The sequence below is a fragment of the Euprymna scolopes genome, chromosome 34 (genome assembly GCF_053919585.1).
Source record: "Euprymna scolopes isolate OS-2025 chromosome 34, ASM5391958v1, whole genome shotgun sequence".
Lineage (NCBI taxonomy): Eukaryota > Metazoa > Mollusca > Cephalopoda > Sepiida > Sepiolidae > Euprymna > Euprymna scolopes.
This window is the reverse complement of record NC_136515.1, coordinates 34,915,437-34,935,452: the sequence shown is the minus strand read 5'-3', so window position 1 is coordinate 34,935,452 and position 20,016 is coordinate 34,915,437. Positions and strand designations below refer to the sequence as shown.

The window sequence follows — 20,016 nt, the reverse complement described above, 5'->3', positions numbered from 1 at the left end:
ATTAAATACCTTCAACTTACGCAATCATCAGTGCAGGAAGTGATAATTACTGTCTTAGTACTCAAAACTAGGCAACAAGGTGAACCTTAGCTTTATCCTCTTGGCCATCAAGAATTAACCCTTAAATCAAAGTGAATCAAGCTACTTACGAAACCATGTAAGCGGCCTTGTCAATCAGTGATGAGAGGATCTGAACAAACAGAAAGTTTGAGATAAATTTGACACTTTTTGGAAAGGAAAGCAAACAACTGCCCTGCAATTCCAAGTGCATCCTTAAAATCTTTTGTCAAATATAGTTTACTATAAGAAACCGCTGGCCTGAACATCACTTTAATTATTACAATCAGCTTATCCTTTGTTTTTCTCAATTGCACTCCAAGTCCATGGAGATATAATCACTATGACAACCGAATATTCTTATTGGTTTGACTCGAGTCTGTGTTGGGTATATATCCAACACAGACACAGTGAATCACTCTATATAAAAGCATATAGGATATCAACGGATACACACTCGAGAGGCAAAACAATGAAAAGAATATGCTGTTGTCCTAGCCCTAGTAATCACATAAGTTGGGGTGGGGGCAGATGTTGGGATTGATGAAGTTGTGGAAATGATCAGAAAACTATTTTTTGGTTTTCTGAGATATGTGACAGTTTCTACACATATGGCCTTCTCATATACACCCTCTTACCCTCTTTGTCCAGCGCCTAACAACAATGCACAGCAACTCAGTAATAATATTTGAGTTGAATCTGAGTCTCTTTTTGAAAAATGTGAGGCAGCATGACATGTTTGTTGGAACACGTACAAAAACTATCAAATTTTAAGGTAATATGGTCTTTATGATTTATGGCGGACTGTAGGCTAGCCACCTGTTTTGAATCTTGTGTAACTTTTCCTGACATCCTTTGGTTAACCTTTTCAAGGAGTTTCCACATCTTTATCACAATTCTCCAGCCTTAAAGATATTCAAAGGGTGCTGAATTATAACTAAGATTTCCAAAGGTTTTAATGTGGCACGGATCCTCATGGTGTCTGTCACTCTCTTCCAACATTCTGGTATTTTCCAGTTGTAAATGGTTTCCAGCTCTCAACTCTACCAAACAAAAGCAGCTATCCTTTGCACTTTATCACTAGTAAATATTCGAAATAGTTTTGAAATGAAAGAATAATCAAGTTTATCCCAAACATTCTGTATATCTCTCTCTCATATATATATATATATATATATATATATATATATATATAAAATGTGAGAAAAAAGTTATCTCAGTTTCTGTATATTTATTTACCTCCTCTATAGACAGTTAGACATGAGGTCAGGTGTGGTTTTGAAAATCCAACACACTCTGACCTACAAAAAATGCCTAAGCAGTCCTGTCGGCATCCCCCAGTAGATGTGCCTCAGGTGATTAGCAATAAACTAACGTCTTTTCAAAGAGAAAGTAAAGCCTGGCAGGATGGATCACCTGAGACTGGACCGAATCATATTTCAGTCTGACAGCAATAAAATCACTGTTCGGTTGACAGTGAAGACATCTCTCTTCAATCGCAACCTTCTGACCTTGTGTCACACTTGTGGTGGAAGGGAAATAGATAGTAACTAGTAAAAGCGGTGCTAGGTATGTGTTATGTATACTTTACTTGAATATGGATCACATCATAAAGGATGAATGGTAGCTTCATGACGTCATTTGCCTTTTGTGACGTCATCCAGCAAGCAACAATCCACAAAGTTTTCATAATTTAATGTCATGTCATGCCATTGTATCCTACCATCTTTAATATAGTTCCATCAACCATACTGAATGCCATCATGAAAAAAGAATATTTTTCTGGATCTATGGAAGAAGAGGTACAGAAATAATTTGCAATTGTAATATAATTTGAGTGAACAGAGGTTGGAAAAAATTGCCATTTTTAGGAGAATGATTACGAATAATTAGTTTCTTTTTTTTTTCTTTTTTTTTTATTTATATATATATCTTAAACTTTTTGGAAACATTTTTACTTTGTGTCCCCATGCTGTCAATGGAAAAAAAAGAAATGAAATTCTGTTTTGTTGTGATTACATGTCACATCCCGGAAATCCTTTTTTTCTTTTTTTTAGTAAAATAAATATTTTATTTAATATATAAAATAGGGGTTTACTTTCAACATATGTTTAACATTGGCCTTTTTGCTAGAAACAAAGTGTAGTATCTGTTCTGATGCTACAGTTAATTTTGTCTTTGTTGAGTGAAGGAGTAATTCTTCTAGATTGAGGCAGTTTTTATTTTTGTTCAAATCTAGAAAACCCTTTTGTAAGGAGCTGAATTTTCTTCCACATTCAAAACCAACCTTGTGTCCAACTTTGCTATCGTAAGGAGGCAAATAGAAACAAAATGATTACTCAGTTTTTTACCTCAAAATGTATGACAGAACGACTATTTTTTTTTTATTTTTAAAAAACTTTTGTTTGTGTTTAATCAAGAATATTTTTTCCTTAAAAAGAAGAAAAAAAATTACCAGATACATTAACCCTTATCTCATCTATTTCTAAAAAATTTTTTAAAAAATGGGTGGAAACACAAAAACAAACCAGAGAATAGCATCATCATCATAATAATAATAATAATCATAATGAGAAAAAGACATTTTTAAGTAATTCTAAAAAAAAAGTTGGTACTAGTGCACTTATATTGATCCGTGCTGAAATAACGTTATTTAAAAAGACATTCTAAACATGGGGAGGGTTTTTTTTTTTGGTTTTTTTTTTTTACACAGACATCACCACATTATCAAGGCCAAGAGACCACTCAAGGATAAGGGTTAAAAAGAGTGTACAGTAGAAATTGGATAATATAGTAATCATTAGTAATGAAAATTCGATAAATTTGTTAACTTACATGGAACGGCTCAAGAACTTATTTACGTTAGACTTGAAGACAACCATATTGTAGTCAGCCAGAAAACGGAAGACGATTCCACAGGCGTGCAGTTCTAAGAAAGAAGCTTTGTTCATGGAATCTACGTTTAGGTTTAGGCACAGATAAAGAGTGGGGGGAATTATTGATTATAATTATTAGTGGGGGGAATTATTGATTATATAATTATTGATAGTGTTTTCAGCTAGACGAGTGTTTCTTGTGAAAGTTTGGTGGGGGGGGACTATAGACTGAAGCTCAGTCGAACACTTTCCATGAAAATAACGATACATCAGAGACAAACTCGCAGCATCTCTTCTGTGAGATAGAGGTTGCAGGGAAGAGAAAAGGACATCTCCTACGAGGCTATGAAGTCTATTTTGAACTCTATCAAGGCAGGACAAGTCCTTTCTAGCAGCTCCTGCCCAGATGTGGCAATAGTATTCCACCCTTGGACGTACCTGGCTTTTATATAGATAGAAAATTGCATCAGCAGTGAGATACCTACTGGATTGATAGAAGGATCCCACCATTTTTCCAGCGGCCTTGGCAACAGATTTGATGTACGTGTTCCATTTAAGATCAGGAGTAAAGGTCAAGCCCAGAAGCTTGTCAAAACTTGAGGCCTCCCCAAGACGAGAGCCATTCATTTTAATTGATGCCAGATGGGGATCAGAATGTTGATGATGTAAAGAAAGAAGCTTGGTTTTAGATGCATTAAAAGTAACCAGCCACTCCTTTCCCCATTGTACCACATGCTCAAGATCAGAGGAGAGAGAATCTTTGTACCTATTCTATACTTGAACCTTACAATTGAATAAAAAAACATATCATAAAACTTTAATTAAACTTGGAAATACGATTTAAAAAATAGTGCGGATCAGTAAGTGCACTAGCACCAAAAAGTTAAATGTGGCTTCAAATCAGCAAAAAAAGCTAAGTTTATAGACAAAAAAAAAAAACTTAAAATGTTTTTTGATTTGTATATTTTTTAATTGGCAATTTTTAATGCTGTAATGTGATTGTGCATTTTCTTTATTCCGTGTATAAATGTCTTCATTCAAATGTCTAAACATAATAAAAGTAAACAGACCATATTTACATTCGGCAATCCAGTCCTGCAGGTCTCTGAATCAAGTATTAAATACAAGTATACCAAAATATCAGTTTTTTTTTTGTGGTATTTTAAAGAGTTCTTAAAGATATAGTATAAGCATAACGTTCTATTTGAAAACTCAAATAGTTCCAATTTGCATGTAATTTGATCCATAGTTATTGGACAGTAATTAAACAAAATTCCTTGGATTTCAATTTCTTAAACATAAAACCCAAATTTCAGTTATTTTTCTTGAATCAAAATCATTTAATTATTTTGATCTAAATTCTAATAAGGATTCTAGAATGAGGTTTAGTAGCATAATACCTTGATTTTAATGTTTGTAAGCGTATATAGAATTGGTGCAAAAATGCTCTTTTCAATGAATTAATTTTATTAGTAACTAGCAGAATCCACGTCCTGGGATGCATGTTCTGCTATACAAATCATTTACAAAAGAAAGCAATAACTGTAACATTGTAATTATTCAAGCGTTCAAACAAATGATGTATTGACAGATAAGTTTCTATTGATCATAGCATAAACCATCAACAGGTTGAATATGAAGGAGTGACTGGGTCAATATTAAGAATCAATTGAGTTCAGGATTCTCACGACAACCTCAACCAATTCCCAATGCATATATACAATTGCAAAGTCTCATTTTATTGTAGGAATCATTAAAACAATAAATATTCTAAAGCTAAAATATAAAATAGAATAGTCTCCTTCACACACAATGTTTATGACCTTTTCTTCACTTACAAAGGAGTTGTTCCCCTTGTTGATGAGGGGGGGTGCTTCATTATAAACTTGACATAAGTTTAAGAAATGCTTTCAATTTGATTCTATTTTGCTGTTCGGGCGAGTATTTTTATTAGAAAAGCATAACGAGAAATGTTGCTATATTTTTATTTCATTTCAAAATTTTATAGCAAAGGATTGAGATCGTTTATATTATTTGATTTATTGTTCTCATCTTGTTATTCAACATTTTGTTGGATGCAAACTCTTTCTTCAAGTGCATTTTTTTAACTTGAAAGAATTTTGAAGCCATGATGGCAAGAAGTCTTAAGTAATTCATGATTGTACTTTTAGTACCGCTCGTATCGAGGATTGAATCTTAAACTTGAGAATACAATACCTAGAACTTGGATCCGTAGCACAATAATACATATTTAACCAATATTATCCACATGGCGCAATAATATATATTCTAATTTTGATTATGTGAAATGATATAGGGAATTTTGAAACTGAACCCTTTATTTTATTCACTGGAAGGTGGAGATTTGATTGTTCTTGTCTCATCAGCCATGATTGGATAGAAGTTTTGAGTGATATTTATTTTATTAGTTTCACCTATAAGTAAAGAAATTACATATAGATTCCAGAGTTTGGCATTCCCAAATTTAAAATGATGCACCTGAAGAAGGTTAGAAGTTACATCAAAAGAAAGTTGAAAATAACAACCAAGATGAGAATAGTAGTCCGAATAATCACAAATATTGGTATTTCTATTATTGTAAGTATTTTGTTTTGTTTTTCTTTAAAACTGGCACAAAACCTTGCCTGTGCCATAAAAAAAAAATTTAAAAAATCAATAATGATTGTTGCAGATTTGTTTTCAAACGTTAAATTCTGGCTTTTTCTCAGCAATGAAAAGGGGTTCAAACTTTTCATTTAGAGCAATTTGTTGACTATTTAATTGTTGAACTAGCTATATGTATCCAGCAGACATGGTGGGGTGGGGGTTGGCTGGGATTTCTGATAAATATGCTGATTCTTATTATTTGACTTCATTTATTTAATGGATAATGCACACACATTTTTTTAACTAAATCTACATACTCGGCGTTGCTTTTTACTTTCATTTATTTTTGTATTGCTTGTCAATACCTAATATTACTTAGGAGTTTTTAATTTTATTTTTCAGTTTGAAAATGTGGCTAAAATCCTTTTAAATTCATTTGAAATGTCCAATGATCACAAATTAAAATTATTTTTTATTTAAATTTTATTGGAAAGTATTCAGCAATACAGTTGTAGTTTTTAAGAATAAGCTGGAAGACATTCTGATGCTGCGAGATTATTTATTAGAAAATGTGTGGTCCTCACTCTTGCATATTTAGTAAAGAGGGTAAAGTATCACATTATTATGAACTCATTCTGCAACAAGTATTTCATACAATATAAATGGATTGATAGAAAAGTAGATCGATAAAAACTTGGGCAGAAATAAGTTAGTTTAGAACTTAATTTCCAAAAGCTGTCCAAATATCCATGGATAACTATTTTATCTATCATATATATTTCCCCAAAACCTCTGGCCTTGATGGAGAGTAGACTAAAACGTGCTGCTATAGTTTCAAATGATCTGAAATAACAGCAAGGGGAGACTTGGTTTCAAGTATTTCTCATGTTATATCTCACCCCTCCCTTTTGGAAATGGGGTACGATTATAAATATCTCTAGTATCAAATAATCCTTATACACTGAAATTTACTTTATGTATGAAAACTAAAGAGACATATGAGAAATATTTGGAATAAAGTCTCCCATGCTGTTATTTCAGATCATTTGAAACCATAGCCAGTTTTAGTCCCCCTTCCATCAAGGCCAGAGGTTTTGGGTTAATATCAGATATTTTTTAATTCATATGCGAAACATTTTATGGCTGTAAAAAAGTGCCCAAAACAGACAGGCATTGGATGTTGGATGATCCCCTCAATGTACCACTTTAAGGGCAAATATCACATAGCCCACTACAACGAGTCTTCCAACGAGTCTTCATTTGTGAAATTCTGATCAATAGTCACAGATTTGGAACTTATAAAATTGCCAAACTAGGTGGTATATATATATATATATATATATATATATATATATATATATATACTGGTAGCCATATTGAAATACTCATATCTTTGGTTCTAAGAGACAAAACTACATGAACATTTGCAGGCTTTTTGAAGATTATAATACTATTCTAGGGTTAAAATTTTATGACAATTGGTAAGAAAGAACCTGTATTTTCAAACCAATAAAATATATCAAAATTTGCCTACATTTATATAGTGTCCTGCAGGCCAGCTTCAATTTTGCTGCTTCGGTTGTCTCTCCTGTGGCCTTGTCAGGCCACTAATAATGCATACGTCAATAGAATTTAAATTTCAGAAGAAACAAAAATAAGACCTGGCTATTAAAATTGATGGAAAGATGATGGAATTGAGCTGAGTCAGCATAGCTGAACTTGATAAGCATTTGTTTAAACTACTTAAAAATAAGGCGCAAGTTCAACGTTTAATTAGAATCAGTAAAATATATTGGTTGATGAATAAGGGGATATTTTATTGTCACTATTCAACAATGAAATTAATAATTTACTAATTGTAAGTTGATGTATCCATTTTTTTTGCTGATAAAAGGTATTGTTGAATAGTAATGTTTACAGTTGATCTTGGATATAGCAGTTTACTTGCAATAAGTATTTTTTTAGACTTACTAAGCTGTTGAGCACTGTTGATATAAATACTAAGGCAATTTCATATTTTTACATAAGCACTCCTTTTTTAAAAATACGTGATCGCATGATCTCTGAAGATGCAATCTACATAATTTAAAAAATTTTCTTTGATTTCACTGTTATGTTGAATGTTAAACTCTAACTAAAATACACTTCGTAAAGACTCATGGCACAGTGGTTAGAGTTTTTGGAAAAATAAATTGTAAAAGTGATATTCTCCTGGATTGGATGTTGAAGGTTTAGTTTTTAGTGTGAGCGATCGAAAATACAACTGCGAATTATCTAGGACCTCTATCCAGTCATGGCTGACAGAATAAGAGCATGCTACCCCCATGAAGTTAATAAAGAGTTCCATTTGAAATTCCATCCAAATTCCCAAATTCGACAGAAATATTCCAGAGTTTGACAAGATACACCTGAAGAAGGTCGGAGGTTACATTAACCGAAACGTTGTGAAAATCATACTCAAGATGAGAACAGTAGTCTGATGAATCCAAAAAATACTAAAATACACTTTCTTGTCCTTCAAGCTAGGATCAAAATGTAGTATCAGTTCTGTTGATAGTTCAATAATATTCTGTGATCTACATTTGCACCGTCTGGTGCGAATGTAGATCACAGAATATTATTCCAAAGAATGGAAATATGTCAAACTCTTGCAAAAGTTTTGGCGATGGACCCCCCCCCCTCCACACCAGATATGTTCTAAAGCTATGTTAACCAGAGTACTTTGTAAGGTTGTTTCACTTTTAACAAAGGTAGTATAATAATATTATAGGGTTTTTATTCATGCCGGGCATCTATATAGCTGCAGCTAAAAGCACAGCAGCGATATACAACAGATGAAGAATACAACTTTACAATTTCCACAGGTTCTGCTAATCTCTGTAATCTTAAAACCATAATATGTGTGTGTATAATCTTTCTCTCCAGGTGAAAAATACTCATCTGTATCTATTGTTATCATCTACTAAACATGTTGGCATCTTAAATACATATTTATGTGCCATGTATATTTTTATATTTTCTTCCTTTAATATACTGATTGTTATCTAATTTCACTTGGTCAAGATTTCAGCAGTTTCTCCCCCTCCCCGTCATCTCCCTCATTTCCTCTTTTGAAATGTATCCCCCCTTTCTTTTCGATTAAGCATTCGTTTAATTACATAATTTCTTTCTATTCATCAAGTCTTTCACTTAATTATTTAATTTCTCTCCAATTAATTTCTACTTTCAGTTTCACTTTACGTTGACGCCCCCCCCCCTTATGTTTTTTTAATTCTTTCATTTCTTTGTGATGCAATTTTCAAGCCTACCACTTCTACTGATTCACACAAAATATGCTAGTCTTAGGCCAGAGCCGGACTTTCAACTTAATAGAAACTAAATTCCTGCTTGGGGAGATCTATTGCTTCTGCCGCAACCAATTCACTGGTCAGTTTGCTCCCCCTCTGCCCACTTCCTTTTTTTCCTTTTCCTTTCTTCTGTATATTCATTTCTTTCTGAAGTTCTTATTTCTGTATCTTTTTTTCTTTTTTTTGTCCCACTTATAGCTGAGGGGAGCAGGAGGTATAAGTGTGCAGACATTTCTTGAAGTATTTTCTTTATGCATACAGTTGCATATGCCTGATTTTATGAATGTGCTTATGTTTTTGTATATGATAGTGTGTGTTTTTGATGACTTGAATGTGTGTTTTGTGCTTTTGTATGTTTGTCTGCTCCTCATGCTGTAATCCAAGATTGTATTTATTTTTTTTTTAATTTCTACTGAATTTAAAGCATTTCTTTGCTATAGACGTCTATAGAATTGGGAAGATGTTTGTATTCAATATGTGTATAGACTATATGTTTGTATCTTATTTTGACTAATATTTCCTGTGTTTAATTGTTATTGTATTTTTTTGTCAGTTTGTGTGCGCGTTTTCTGTATGTATGCATTGTTACCTGTTATAAGAATGTAAAATCAAGGAGTTGGAGCTTTAGAGTTCGTGTCAAACTTTTTTGAGTTTCCCGACGCTGTTAAATATGGCTGACTAACTTAAGACTTTAACAAAAAAAAAAAAAAAAAAAAAAAAATACCCGTAATGAAAAATTAAATAATGATCGTTTTTTTTTTTTCTTTCTTATAAAAACAACTCTGACTTGTTTTTGTTTGTTTGAGGCATTTTTCATCAAGTATAAACTTTTTCTTTTTGTGGATGGGCGTACATTGTAATCATTAAAACAAAGATGAAAAAAGAACAATGAATTCACAGAGCCTTGAAAAACATGTCTATCTTCTTTAGCATCATAATGCTATAAATAATATCGAAATAATTATTGATAGATTTCTTAAAGTTATTTTACACATTTTCTGTGCATTCATTACATTTTTTTTGCATATGTATTTTGTTTGTATAATTGATACATGTTTTATATAACATTTGGTTTTGTATACGTTTATTGCCCAATCATTTTGAATATGTTGTTTTATTTGTAATCAGTTTTTTAAAATAGTCAACCATATAGGAGCCTATTCGTGACCAGACACACGCACACGTTCAGCTTTATATTATAGATATATATATATATCTATAATATAAAGCTGAACGTCTGTGTGTGTGTTTGGTCACGAATAGGCTCCTATATGACTGACTATTATAGAAAACTGATCACATATAATGATAGATGTATCGAGACACAGGAATGGGTATGTTTTATCAGGCAGATGGTGGTTCATTAAATTGTGGAGTTTGCGTACACGCCTGGTCCACAAAGTATAGAATGGAAATATGTCACAGAGTTTAACAAGGTTCTTTAATATAGATCCACAGAATATTGTGATAAGTGTTTCAGCGTGAACAGGTATGGTATAATAAATTATGGGGTTTATCTATTTTATTTTTACTTTCATTATATTTTGCTTTGGTTTTGATACCCCAAATTCGAAGCTATCTCTTTACAACCCTTCCTTTTCATAACCTGTCATACTTTCATGAATCAAAGTCCATTTTCTGTAGGCTGTTTTTGAACCCAGTAAACGGCTGGTACTATTGCTAGTATATATATAAAAGGATAGATGAAATAAAAATAAACCAAAATTTTTTATCAACGTTTTTTGTCTTTCTTTCAAGACTAAAAAAATGAAAATGTATTTGTAATGTAAGTGCTTTTGTTCTCTTACCAAATTAAAAAATAGCCGTTAGCATTCAAAGTGTGTATAGTGTTTATGGTATGGTCATTCTTTTAACTTTAAACAAGCTAAAATTATTAAATACATTTTAAATAAATTTCGATAAAGACTTTTTTGAATCAGCACTTCTTACAAACCCAAATGTAATTAAACAAGTTAACTGACACCACAGAGAATAATATCGATGATAAAATAAAAATCAATTAATAAAAACACTTCACAGCCAACATTTTTACTTTTAACAACTATATTCACCCCTCCCTCAAAAACGAACAGAAAAGTATCTTTTAAATTCTAATCGCTTTATGTCATTAAAAAAAAATTCACTCACTCCACGTCATAAATACTAATACACACTTTGAATGATAACGGCTATTTTTTTATTGGGAAATAGAACAAAAACATCCATTTCACGTTATAAACACAACAAATATATTTTCAAATATTGTAATGATATTTTATTTCTTCAAATCAATCATCCTGAAGATGGAATGTCGAACATATAATTTTGGTTCCTTTTTCATCTCTCCATGTTGGAGTCATTGGGTTTCTTTGCTAGTTTTTGAAATTCTTTTTCATGAGTCCGATTGTTGCTCCTGGAATGATAGAGATCTTCCTAAATTCCAATTTATTTTGAAACCCTTGTCGTGGTTTCAAATCACCGCCTCCATTTTTCTTTCTTTCTTCACACACCGCTGTTTTTCATCACCTTCCCTTCCCTTAAACAAAGGACGCGATAGGCTAACGCCAGCTAAACGTATGAACATATCCGGGTTCAACATACACATTTACCTTCCCTTTCTTTCTCCTCTGCGCACGTCAGAATTCAAATATGTCAAACAAAATGCCAATAATTCAGGCAATGGACTTTTTACTTTTTAGACAAAATTAATTTAAATGGAATCAACAAACTCCCAAGCTACTTTAGATTGCATAAATTTCGTTCTGGAATTAGTCGTTTGTTTGTCTTATTGGGAGTGATACCACTAAAATCACTCCTCCCAAATGAATACAGCCCATTTCAGCCCAGTCAGGTCAGTTTTCGGCCGGGCGCCAGACCTGGCCGGGGAGTTGAAACGATGACTGATGCTACCAGTCACGTCGACCGAATCCACCAGCCAAAGGAATCCCAACAGCAGCAGCCATCTCGGCAGCAGTTCAAACAGCCCTTACCAGGGCTAAACAACCAGCTCTTATCAGGGCTAAACAACCAGCTCTTATCAGGGCTAATAAGTTTTTCTACTAATGCGATTCACTACTGCTTGCCTCCTGAGACCCACCAGCAGCAAACTTCACTCCCAGTTTCCAGCGCTTCCAGCTCACTCCAGCAGCTTCCTCCTCATTCCTGCAGCCTTTCCAGCTCTTGGTGCTTCCAGCTCACTCCAGTGCCTCCAACCCACTCCTGCAGCCTTCCAGCCATTAGTGCCTTCCAGCTCCTCTTGCAGCTTTCCAGCAACTTCGCCTGCACCTCACTCCTCCAGCCTACAACACTCGCTTGCACTTTGTTCCTCCGGCCTGAAACCTTGCTTGCACCTCGCTCCTCCGGTCTGCAAACTTGATTGCAACTTGTTCTTCCGGCCTGCAACACTCGCTTGCAACCTCGCCTGCACCTAGCTCCCCACCGACCATTCATTCCTTAACACTGACCCCTACATTCTTAGTGTCGTCCGTACCTTAACACTGATCCTATGTTCTCAGTGTCGTCCATTCCTTAACACTGACCTCATGTTCTCAGTGTCCACTGTCCGTTCCGGATCGCCCTGACGTCCAACCAATCATTCCAGACTTGGCGAGCAACCCTAAACCAAACTATGTCTAGAGTACCTGTTCCAGACCTCTAGACCTTAGCCTCCGGTAACGAGTGACCTTCCGGACAACCAGCATCCAGATCATATGATTTTTTCGCTTCCTTTGCAAATAAAAGGCGAACCCTCGTCTTTAACCAAACAACCTGTGTCTTTCCTTTTTTGCTGTTTACTTTTTGCCCGTGTCTACCTTGTTAGTTGTTGGGTCGATTGTTCCCGGAGACTGACCCGCAACACCCTTTTCTTTTCCCTTTCAGCTCCATTGGGTCCACTAACTTCAACTAGGCTTGCTTCTTTCTCCTTCTGATCACATATCACTGTCAGCTTTATTGGGAATCACTATGATGTGTATAAGTAATGAAAGTATTAATTTTAATTTTGTACTTCTGACTATTGATAGCAAAGAGACTTTTATCTATACTTGTATAGAAAAAACGTGTGTGTGTGTTCATTCCCTGTAGAGTTCAAATCGATGGGTCAATTTTACACAAATGTACTTCATGTGTCTGGAAGTGTTTTTAGATAAGTTTTATATCGGAATACCTCTGATAAGTATCGATAATCGAAAAATCCCTTTAAAGAAGGAATAGTCCAATTTTGATCAAAGTTTTTTTATGCTGTCTAACATCACAAGTGCATTTGAGAAGTTTTATCACCGCACAAGCAGAAGGGTCCAGCATATAAAATCTACAGTAAATTCTTTGATATGACAGAGGCATGTTCGAAATTAATGTTTCTGTTTAGAGCACAATTGAAACCTGATACTTGACTTTTGCATTTTAAACTTTAATTCAAGCCGTTATATATAAAGAATAATTTTATAAAATTAACGGTAGGTTCTCTACAGTGCAATGTAGACTATAATGTATTGTAGACTGTCACTGTGAGGAGGCACGTGAAGCTTCCTGTCGTGGATCTCTAAATCAATCAATTTAATTAAAAAACAGTTGTTTTCACTGATTTCGATAACAAAAGTATTGAAAGTGTGTAACATAGTTTCCCTGCTAGTTTTTGAATTTTAATCTATTGTTGTCTTGTGTAATTATCATATGAATCATTTGAAGAGATGGTGATTGGATGCAATAGATCAGCAATATATATATACAACTCCAAATTATTGATGAATTATTATGGAAAAATGGCTGATAAGTCCCCATTTTTTTCTAACAATATTATTTCTAAAATATTTGTCAGCTTCCACAGTTGGATTTTAACCCGTTTTTTTTTTTTTCCCCCCCTTGAACAAATGGATTTTTATCTATATGCATACACATGCTCACTAATTCACCCGTGATCTATTGGGCCAGGTCTTTTTTTTTTATTATGTGTAAGTTTTTCCTCTCTTCTTTCTTTCTCTTTGTTTTAATTATTTTTGTCATTTGCCTTCTCTCATTACTCTTCACCATTTACCTTTTGTGATGTCAACGATATTTTCAATTATATAAGCATGCATATATGGGTGTGTGTGTTTATAAATGTTTGCATGAATAAACTCTAAAACTAATTATAACAAATTATAAATTTAAAGAACGGTTTTTAACTGTAAATAATATGAAGTTTAGAAAAATTCTTATTTTTAATTTCGATAAAATTTTAACCATATTAGTTAATATTCCCCAAATTTCAGTTTCTCTGAAATATTTTAAACAGTTGTTAAATAGCCTATTATAGGCATGACCTCCTACTTGAAAATATTTCTGATTTACATGAAATTAAGCAAGATTTTCTGGATTTCAATTTCTTAAGCTTAAGCCTCAAATCTTAGAAATTTTTCTTGAAATTAAGTCTTTAATGGATTTTGATTGAAATTGAAATAAAGGTTCAAGACACAGTAGTAAGTATTTATATATATATATATATATATATATATATATATATATATATGAATAAACAGTAAATAAAATATGTTAAAAAACACTTTGAAATGAGTTAAAAACATTTAATGGTACTCCTGCAGTATTTTACCCACCGATTTCACGATCTTAGCCGAGCGTTGACGAACGCTTTCGGCGTTAACGCCGACGAAAGCCGAGAATTCGGAGCTACGGTGCAAGAACGCTAAAAAGTATGTGAATTAGCAACAACATTACAAGGAAAAGATATTACACACACACACACACACACACACACACACACACACACAACAAAATGGATAAAATTAATACAAAAAATTTGGATAAAATAAATCACAAACACTTACCGTAAGTTTTTTTTTAAAGTAAAATAAATTTATTTTGTTGAATATATATTTTTTTTTGGTTCATTTTGTTTTCCGATACCTTTTTTTTGGGGGGGGGGGTAAGCAACAGTAATAAACACTTCAATGTTTTTTTTTTGTTTGTTTTTAACAAAACGTTATTAAACAGTAACAACAATGTTTTTTTTTTCAGTAATGTTTGTAGGGGGGGGGACAACAATTACTGTTTATCTTTAGTTCCGACTGGAAGATTTTCTACTGACTGTAGAGGCAAAGTAGGGAGCAAAGGGTTTTCAGAGGATGTGGAAAGAAGAAGCTCCTTCCCAAACCGGGTAGCCTTCCGCGATTTGATTTATTATGGAGACAAAAGGGTTGTGTCAAAATTTTTGTCTCCACATAAATTCGCGTATGTTTCCAACAGCTCCCGGTTTTTTTTTTTTTTTATCGCTAAATTAAATAGCTTAAATGAAAGGCTGTGTATTTTTACTTTGAAACAATAAAATAACTGAAATGAAACGCTATGTGTGTAATTTCAAAGAAAATTATTCGTCTGCTGCGCGTTCGTTTGAAGCGCCCTGATTGGCTGATAGAGTATCGTACCGCTCGCCATGTTCCGGCGTTTTACGACGGATGTCGATCAACGCTCGGCTAAGATCGTGAAATCGGTGGGTAAAATACTGCAGGAGTACCCATTTAATCTGAAAAGGAAACACTAGATAAATGGATAGTCCTTAATCCGCGGAGTTTCGAAGAAATACTTTCCTTCTCATCAGAGGGTAGGAATTAGCAAAATGCGGGATCGGATTTTGCATGCAGAAGTATTTGATGAAACAACAAGTAAGTCAAAGATCTTACTTGAAAACAAAAAAAGTGAAGCAGAGGGAATATAATGAAGAAAAAGGTGATTACACATGAATGGATAGTCTGGTGGAAAATAAAAAATCCAGTGATGGTACAATCCAAATGTAAATCTTCAAGAAAGTTAAAAGAATTTCCATTTGTACAAGTGAAATTCCAGGAAATCCCATATTTGGAAGAAGATAGTCCATAATAATCCAAAGACAGAAATCCATGGAATAATTCACAAAAATGTGTACAAGGAATAAAGAAAAGATTCCAATAATATTAATAAAAGAAAAATAAGATATGCTTTTCACTCTACTTCCGAGACATAAATATTATATATAGATAGATAGATAAAAAGCTTAAATAAAAAAAAAATTGCGAATCAGAAATTTATATGGACAATTTTTTTTTTTTTTTGACAGAATAGCCCCAATAAAAAAAAGTGTTGAAATATCCTTATTCCGTGGAGTTTCAAAGAATGTGAGGTTCTTCTTGTCAGAGAGTAGAAACTGGTTAGCATATTATATATGTATAGCGGAGCTAGAATCTGTTGGTTTCCGAAACTACATTTTATGATGGTGGTCATAAAATGTATAATAAATAATTTTTTTTAATTTTTTTTATTACATTTTCATCCCAAACAAGGCACATTGCCACTTTGGTGTAGGGGGCTACTATCAGGGGAAACATCTACTGGGGTACTATGTAGGGATTTGGGCAGCGAGATGTTGGTTCACGTTGCACTTGAACTTATGCATGTCAGTACAGTTGGGGAAGCAGTGACCTGGAATGGAATTCCAAAGAATGTTTGCACATAGTGTTTGTGTAAAATAATTTTTTGAAGTAATGTTCGTATAAAATTTGTCAGTGGTGGTGGGAGAAAAAAGAATTTAAAACTGGACTGGTTTAATCCAATGGTTGGGATAATATCTATATATTAATACATTTATTGGACTGAAGCTTACATTTATATTTGCCTAGTAAACTTCTATTAATTACATGATTGTGTGTGTGTGTGTGTGTGTATATATATATATATATATATATATACACGTTTTACTTTTTATTACCGTATCTTTCTGTTAAGTTACATTATTGTTTCAGCTACTCGGCTGTTTTTTTGGCCGTCTGTAACGTCCTCAGACTTTTACAGAAAAACCTGTAAAGTCTTAAGATGCTACAGACGGTCAAAAAAACGGCCGAGTAGCCGAAACAATAATGTAACTTAACAGAAAGATACGGTAATAAAAAATAAAACGCATATTTGCTCTACGACAGTATTGAGCACTTTCTTCAGTTTTTATTAATTACCATCTCCACTATATATATATATATATATATATATATATATTGAAAAAATATATATTATAGTATATTTTATATATATATATATTATTTTTATTTTTTATTACCGTTTTTTTTTTTCTGTTTAGTTACATTATTGTTTCAGCTACACGACCGTTTTTTGGCCGTCATGTAGCCTCCTCAGACTTTACCGAAATGTTTGTTTATGGTGGAATGAAAGAATGAATGATGTCAGGGGAGGGGTGCGAGAAAAGTGGAAAAAGAAAAAGGGAGAAGGTGGGGGGATGCTTGGTAGGTCGGTAGTGCTTTAGTTTTGGAGTTCAGGAACATTAGGTAGTTGTGGGGGGTCTGGGAAGTTCATCTCTGGCGTGGCTAAGGACATAGAGATACATGTAGGGGTAAGAAGAGGGGGGTTACTTTAAATTTCGAGTTCTAAGGTTTAGGTTGTTGGCGTCTCGTTAATGAGATGATTTCTTGATAAGTATGTCTTGACCTGTTGGGTGTTTGCTTAGGTTGTGTGGTGGGGGGGGGCTATGATTCGGTTTATCTATTTGATTTTTATTTGTTGTTAAGTGCTTTGAGAAGGTTAGCCTGGGACCGTACACGCGAGCACACACATACATACGAGCACACACATACACATATGCGCACACACATACACACAAAGATTTTCTAAGGATTTCCCATTTAAATGGGAAATCCTTAGAAAATCTAGCACATGAAAATCCCTAAACTCCCCATGTCTCCTCTGCCTAAACGAGAAACTCCTTATCTCCAATTTTGAAGACAGACAAATTACTAAACAAAAAACAGGAAACCACCATAAACTGTAGGCATTACAAATCCCACCTCCTTAGCAACTATACACCTTTCTAAAACATCCCTTAGACAACACCACCTTAAATCCCCTAAATTATACACCTAATACAACCACCTACCACATACACCAAATTACCATAACATATACTTAACTAAACCCCCTTAACCAATTCTCCCTCCCCCCTACATCACCTTACCCCCTCCCCCTAAGAATCCCCCTAAATCCAACAAAATGACACATACCCTCAATCACCACCAACTCTAAACACTGCATAACCTTACCCCACATAACCACCCAATAATCGGCATTGATTCTCCTCCCCCTAGCCAAACTCACCCGCCCAACCCCAGCACACCCTACATGCAACCTCCACGATTAAACACGGGGAAATTGTTTACATATAACTATGTGGATTTACACCCGCACAAGTAAGTACGTATTGAACTGTATAACTGACCAGTGCCTTATGTGCATAGACATATACCTTGGAGTATGACGCCCCAATATAGCCTTCTGCCTAAACGGATCTATAATACCCTAAAAAACCAAATACCCCCACTTAGAACAATTACTACAGTACTTAATCCCCATGAAATTACCTCAAACTCTTCCCCAAAATCTATAAGTATGGCTACCTAGGACCACTATCCCAAGTGGTAGAAGAGTAATTTATCTTGCATTTGGTAACATTTACTTGTTATGTTTGTTTTTGATTACTTTTTCATTTACAAGCATAGTTCATTCTATTATTTTGAATACTACTATAATATTAATTTTTTTTCAACAAGTATTCCGTCTCAAGTATCCTTGTCCTCAAGTGACTCTTTGACCTTTCTAAGTGGTGACCCATTAGTAATTGTGTTTTGATTAAAAATTGATGGGAAAATTGTTTGAATGAACCATTTAAAAAAACTGCCATTGTAGCTAGTGTTTTGTTTTTTGCTTGCGTAAATTTTAATTTCAGACTCAATTTCAATTTGTGTGTTTCATTTACTTAATTTTTATTTTATTTTTTTGCAGTCGACATCAGGAACAAATTATCCAATGTTTACAATTGAACAAATTGAGCTCATTCGCCGATTACGCAACAGCGGCATTACCAAGGAACAAGTAGTTGAAGCCTTTGAGCGCTTCGACCGGATTGACCAAGAACTAGGACATCTCTACACCGTTCCCTCCAGCAGTGCTTCCCCCACAATAAACCAGCAATCTTCTCTCCAAGCAGTATCCATTGCATCAGTGTCAGTCGGTCAACCACCTCTTGCACATTCATCGAACAGTGCTAGCCATGGCCACTCGATACTGCTCTCTCGGTCCAATGGACAGTACCCCCTTTATTCCGGCTCACGGCCTTCATTTTCATCATCCTCACCTCAGTCAGACAACGGACAGACAGACCTCAAACCTCCGAGCAACAAGCGCCCTCGTGAGGAGAGTATTGAAACTAACCATGAAGAGTCAATGCAGGAAAGTAATAACCACATTCAAAGGGCGCATAACTCTATGCACAATTCCATGTCTTTGGTGGGTCCAAGACCACTTTCGTTTTCAGAGAACCATTCCTCTTTGAATGTGAATCAGAATTCAACTATGCCAAATTCCATAACAGGACCTCATAATTCTCCAGTTTCACGGGTCAACGATTCTATTGCCGCCATGTCCAGTAGCGGAATGGAGGATTCGCAGTTAGGTTTAAGCCTGGAAAATAACCAAGAACTTGAAGTTGAAGATTTACAAGAATTCATGAAGTGAGTTAAGTTTCTGCTTTGAAAGATTTTTTCTTTGTCACTTTTTTTTTTTTTACACTTCTCTGTTTGTACTTGCCTCTCTCTCTCCCTTTTCTATTCTTTCTCTCTCCCTTTTCTATTCTTTCTCTCTCCCTTTTCTATTCTTTCTCTCTCCCTTTTCTATTCTTTCTCTCTCCCTTTTCTATTCTTTCTCTCTCCCTTTTCTATTCTTTCTCTCTCCCTTTTCTATTCTTTCTCTCTCCCATTTCTATTCTTTCTCTCTCCCTTTTCTATTCTTTCTCTCTCCCTTTTCTATTCTTTCTCTCTCCCTTTTCTATTCTTTCTCTCTCCCTTTTCTATTCTTTCTCTCTCCCTTTTCTATTCTCTTTCTCTCCCTTTTCTATTCTCTTTCTCTCCCTTTTCTATTCTTTCTCTCTCCCTTTTCTATTCTTTCTCTCTCCCTTTTCTATTCTTTCTCTCTCCCTTTTCTATTCTTTCTCTCTCCCTTTTCTATTCTTTCTCTCTCCCTTTTCTATTCTCTCTCTCTCCCTTTTCTATTCTCTCTCTCTCCCTTTTCTATTCTCTCTCTCTCCCTTTTCTATTCTTTCTCTC

The 20,016-nt window shown here is 34.3% G+C and overlaps 1 protein-coding gene across 13 annotated transcripts in view; it reads left to right on the top strand.

Annotated features, from left to right (window-relative positions):
- The window catches only part of LOC145259173 (homeobox-containing protein 1-like), a 294,675-nt gene that overhangs the window by 218,372 nt on the left and 56,287 nt on the right, over window positions 1-20,016 (top strand). For 9 of the 13 annotated variants that reach the window (XM_080116926.1, XM_080116923.1, XM_080116925.1 and 6 more), the window contains one exon: window positions 18,698-19,425. In XM_080116926.1, coding sequence (XP_079973052.1) covers window positions 18,698-19,425 — 728 coding nt within the window. Of the gene's footprint in view, window positions 1-1,717; window positions 1,860-18,697; window positions 19,426-20,016 lie in introns of those variants that run through there. The other 4 variants (XM_080116919.1, XM_080116916.1, XM_080116918.1 and 1 more) reach the window with 1 other exon arrangement.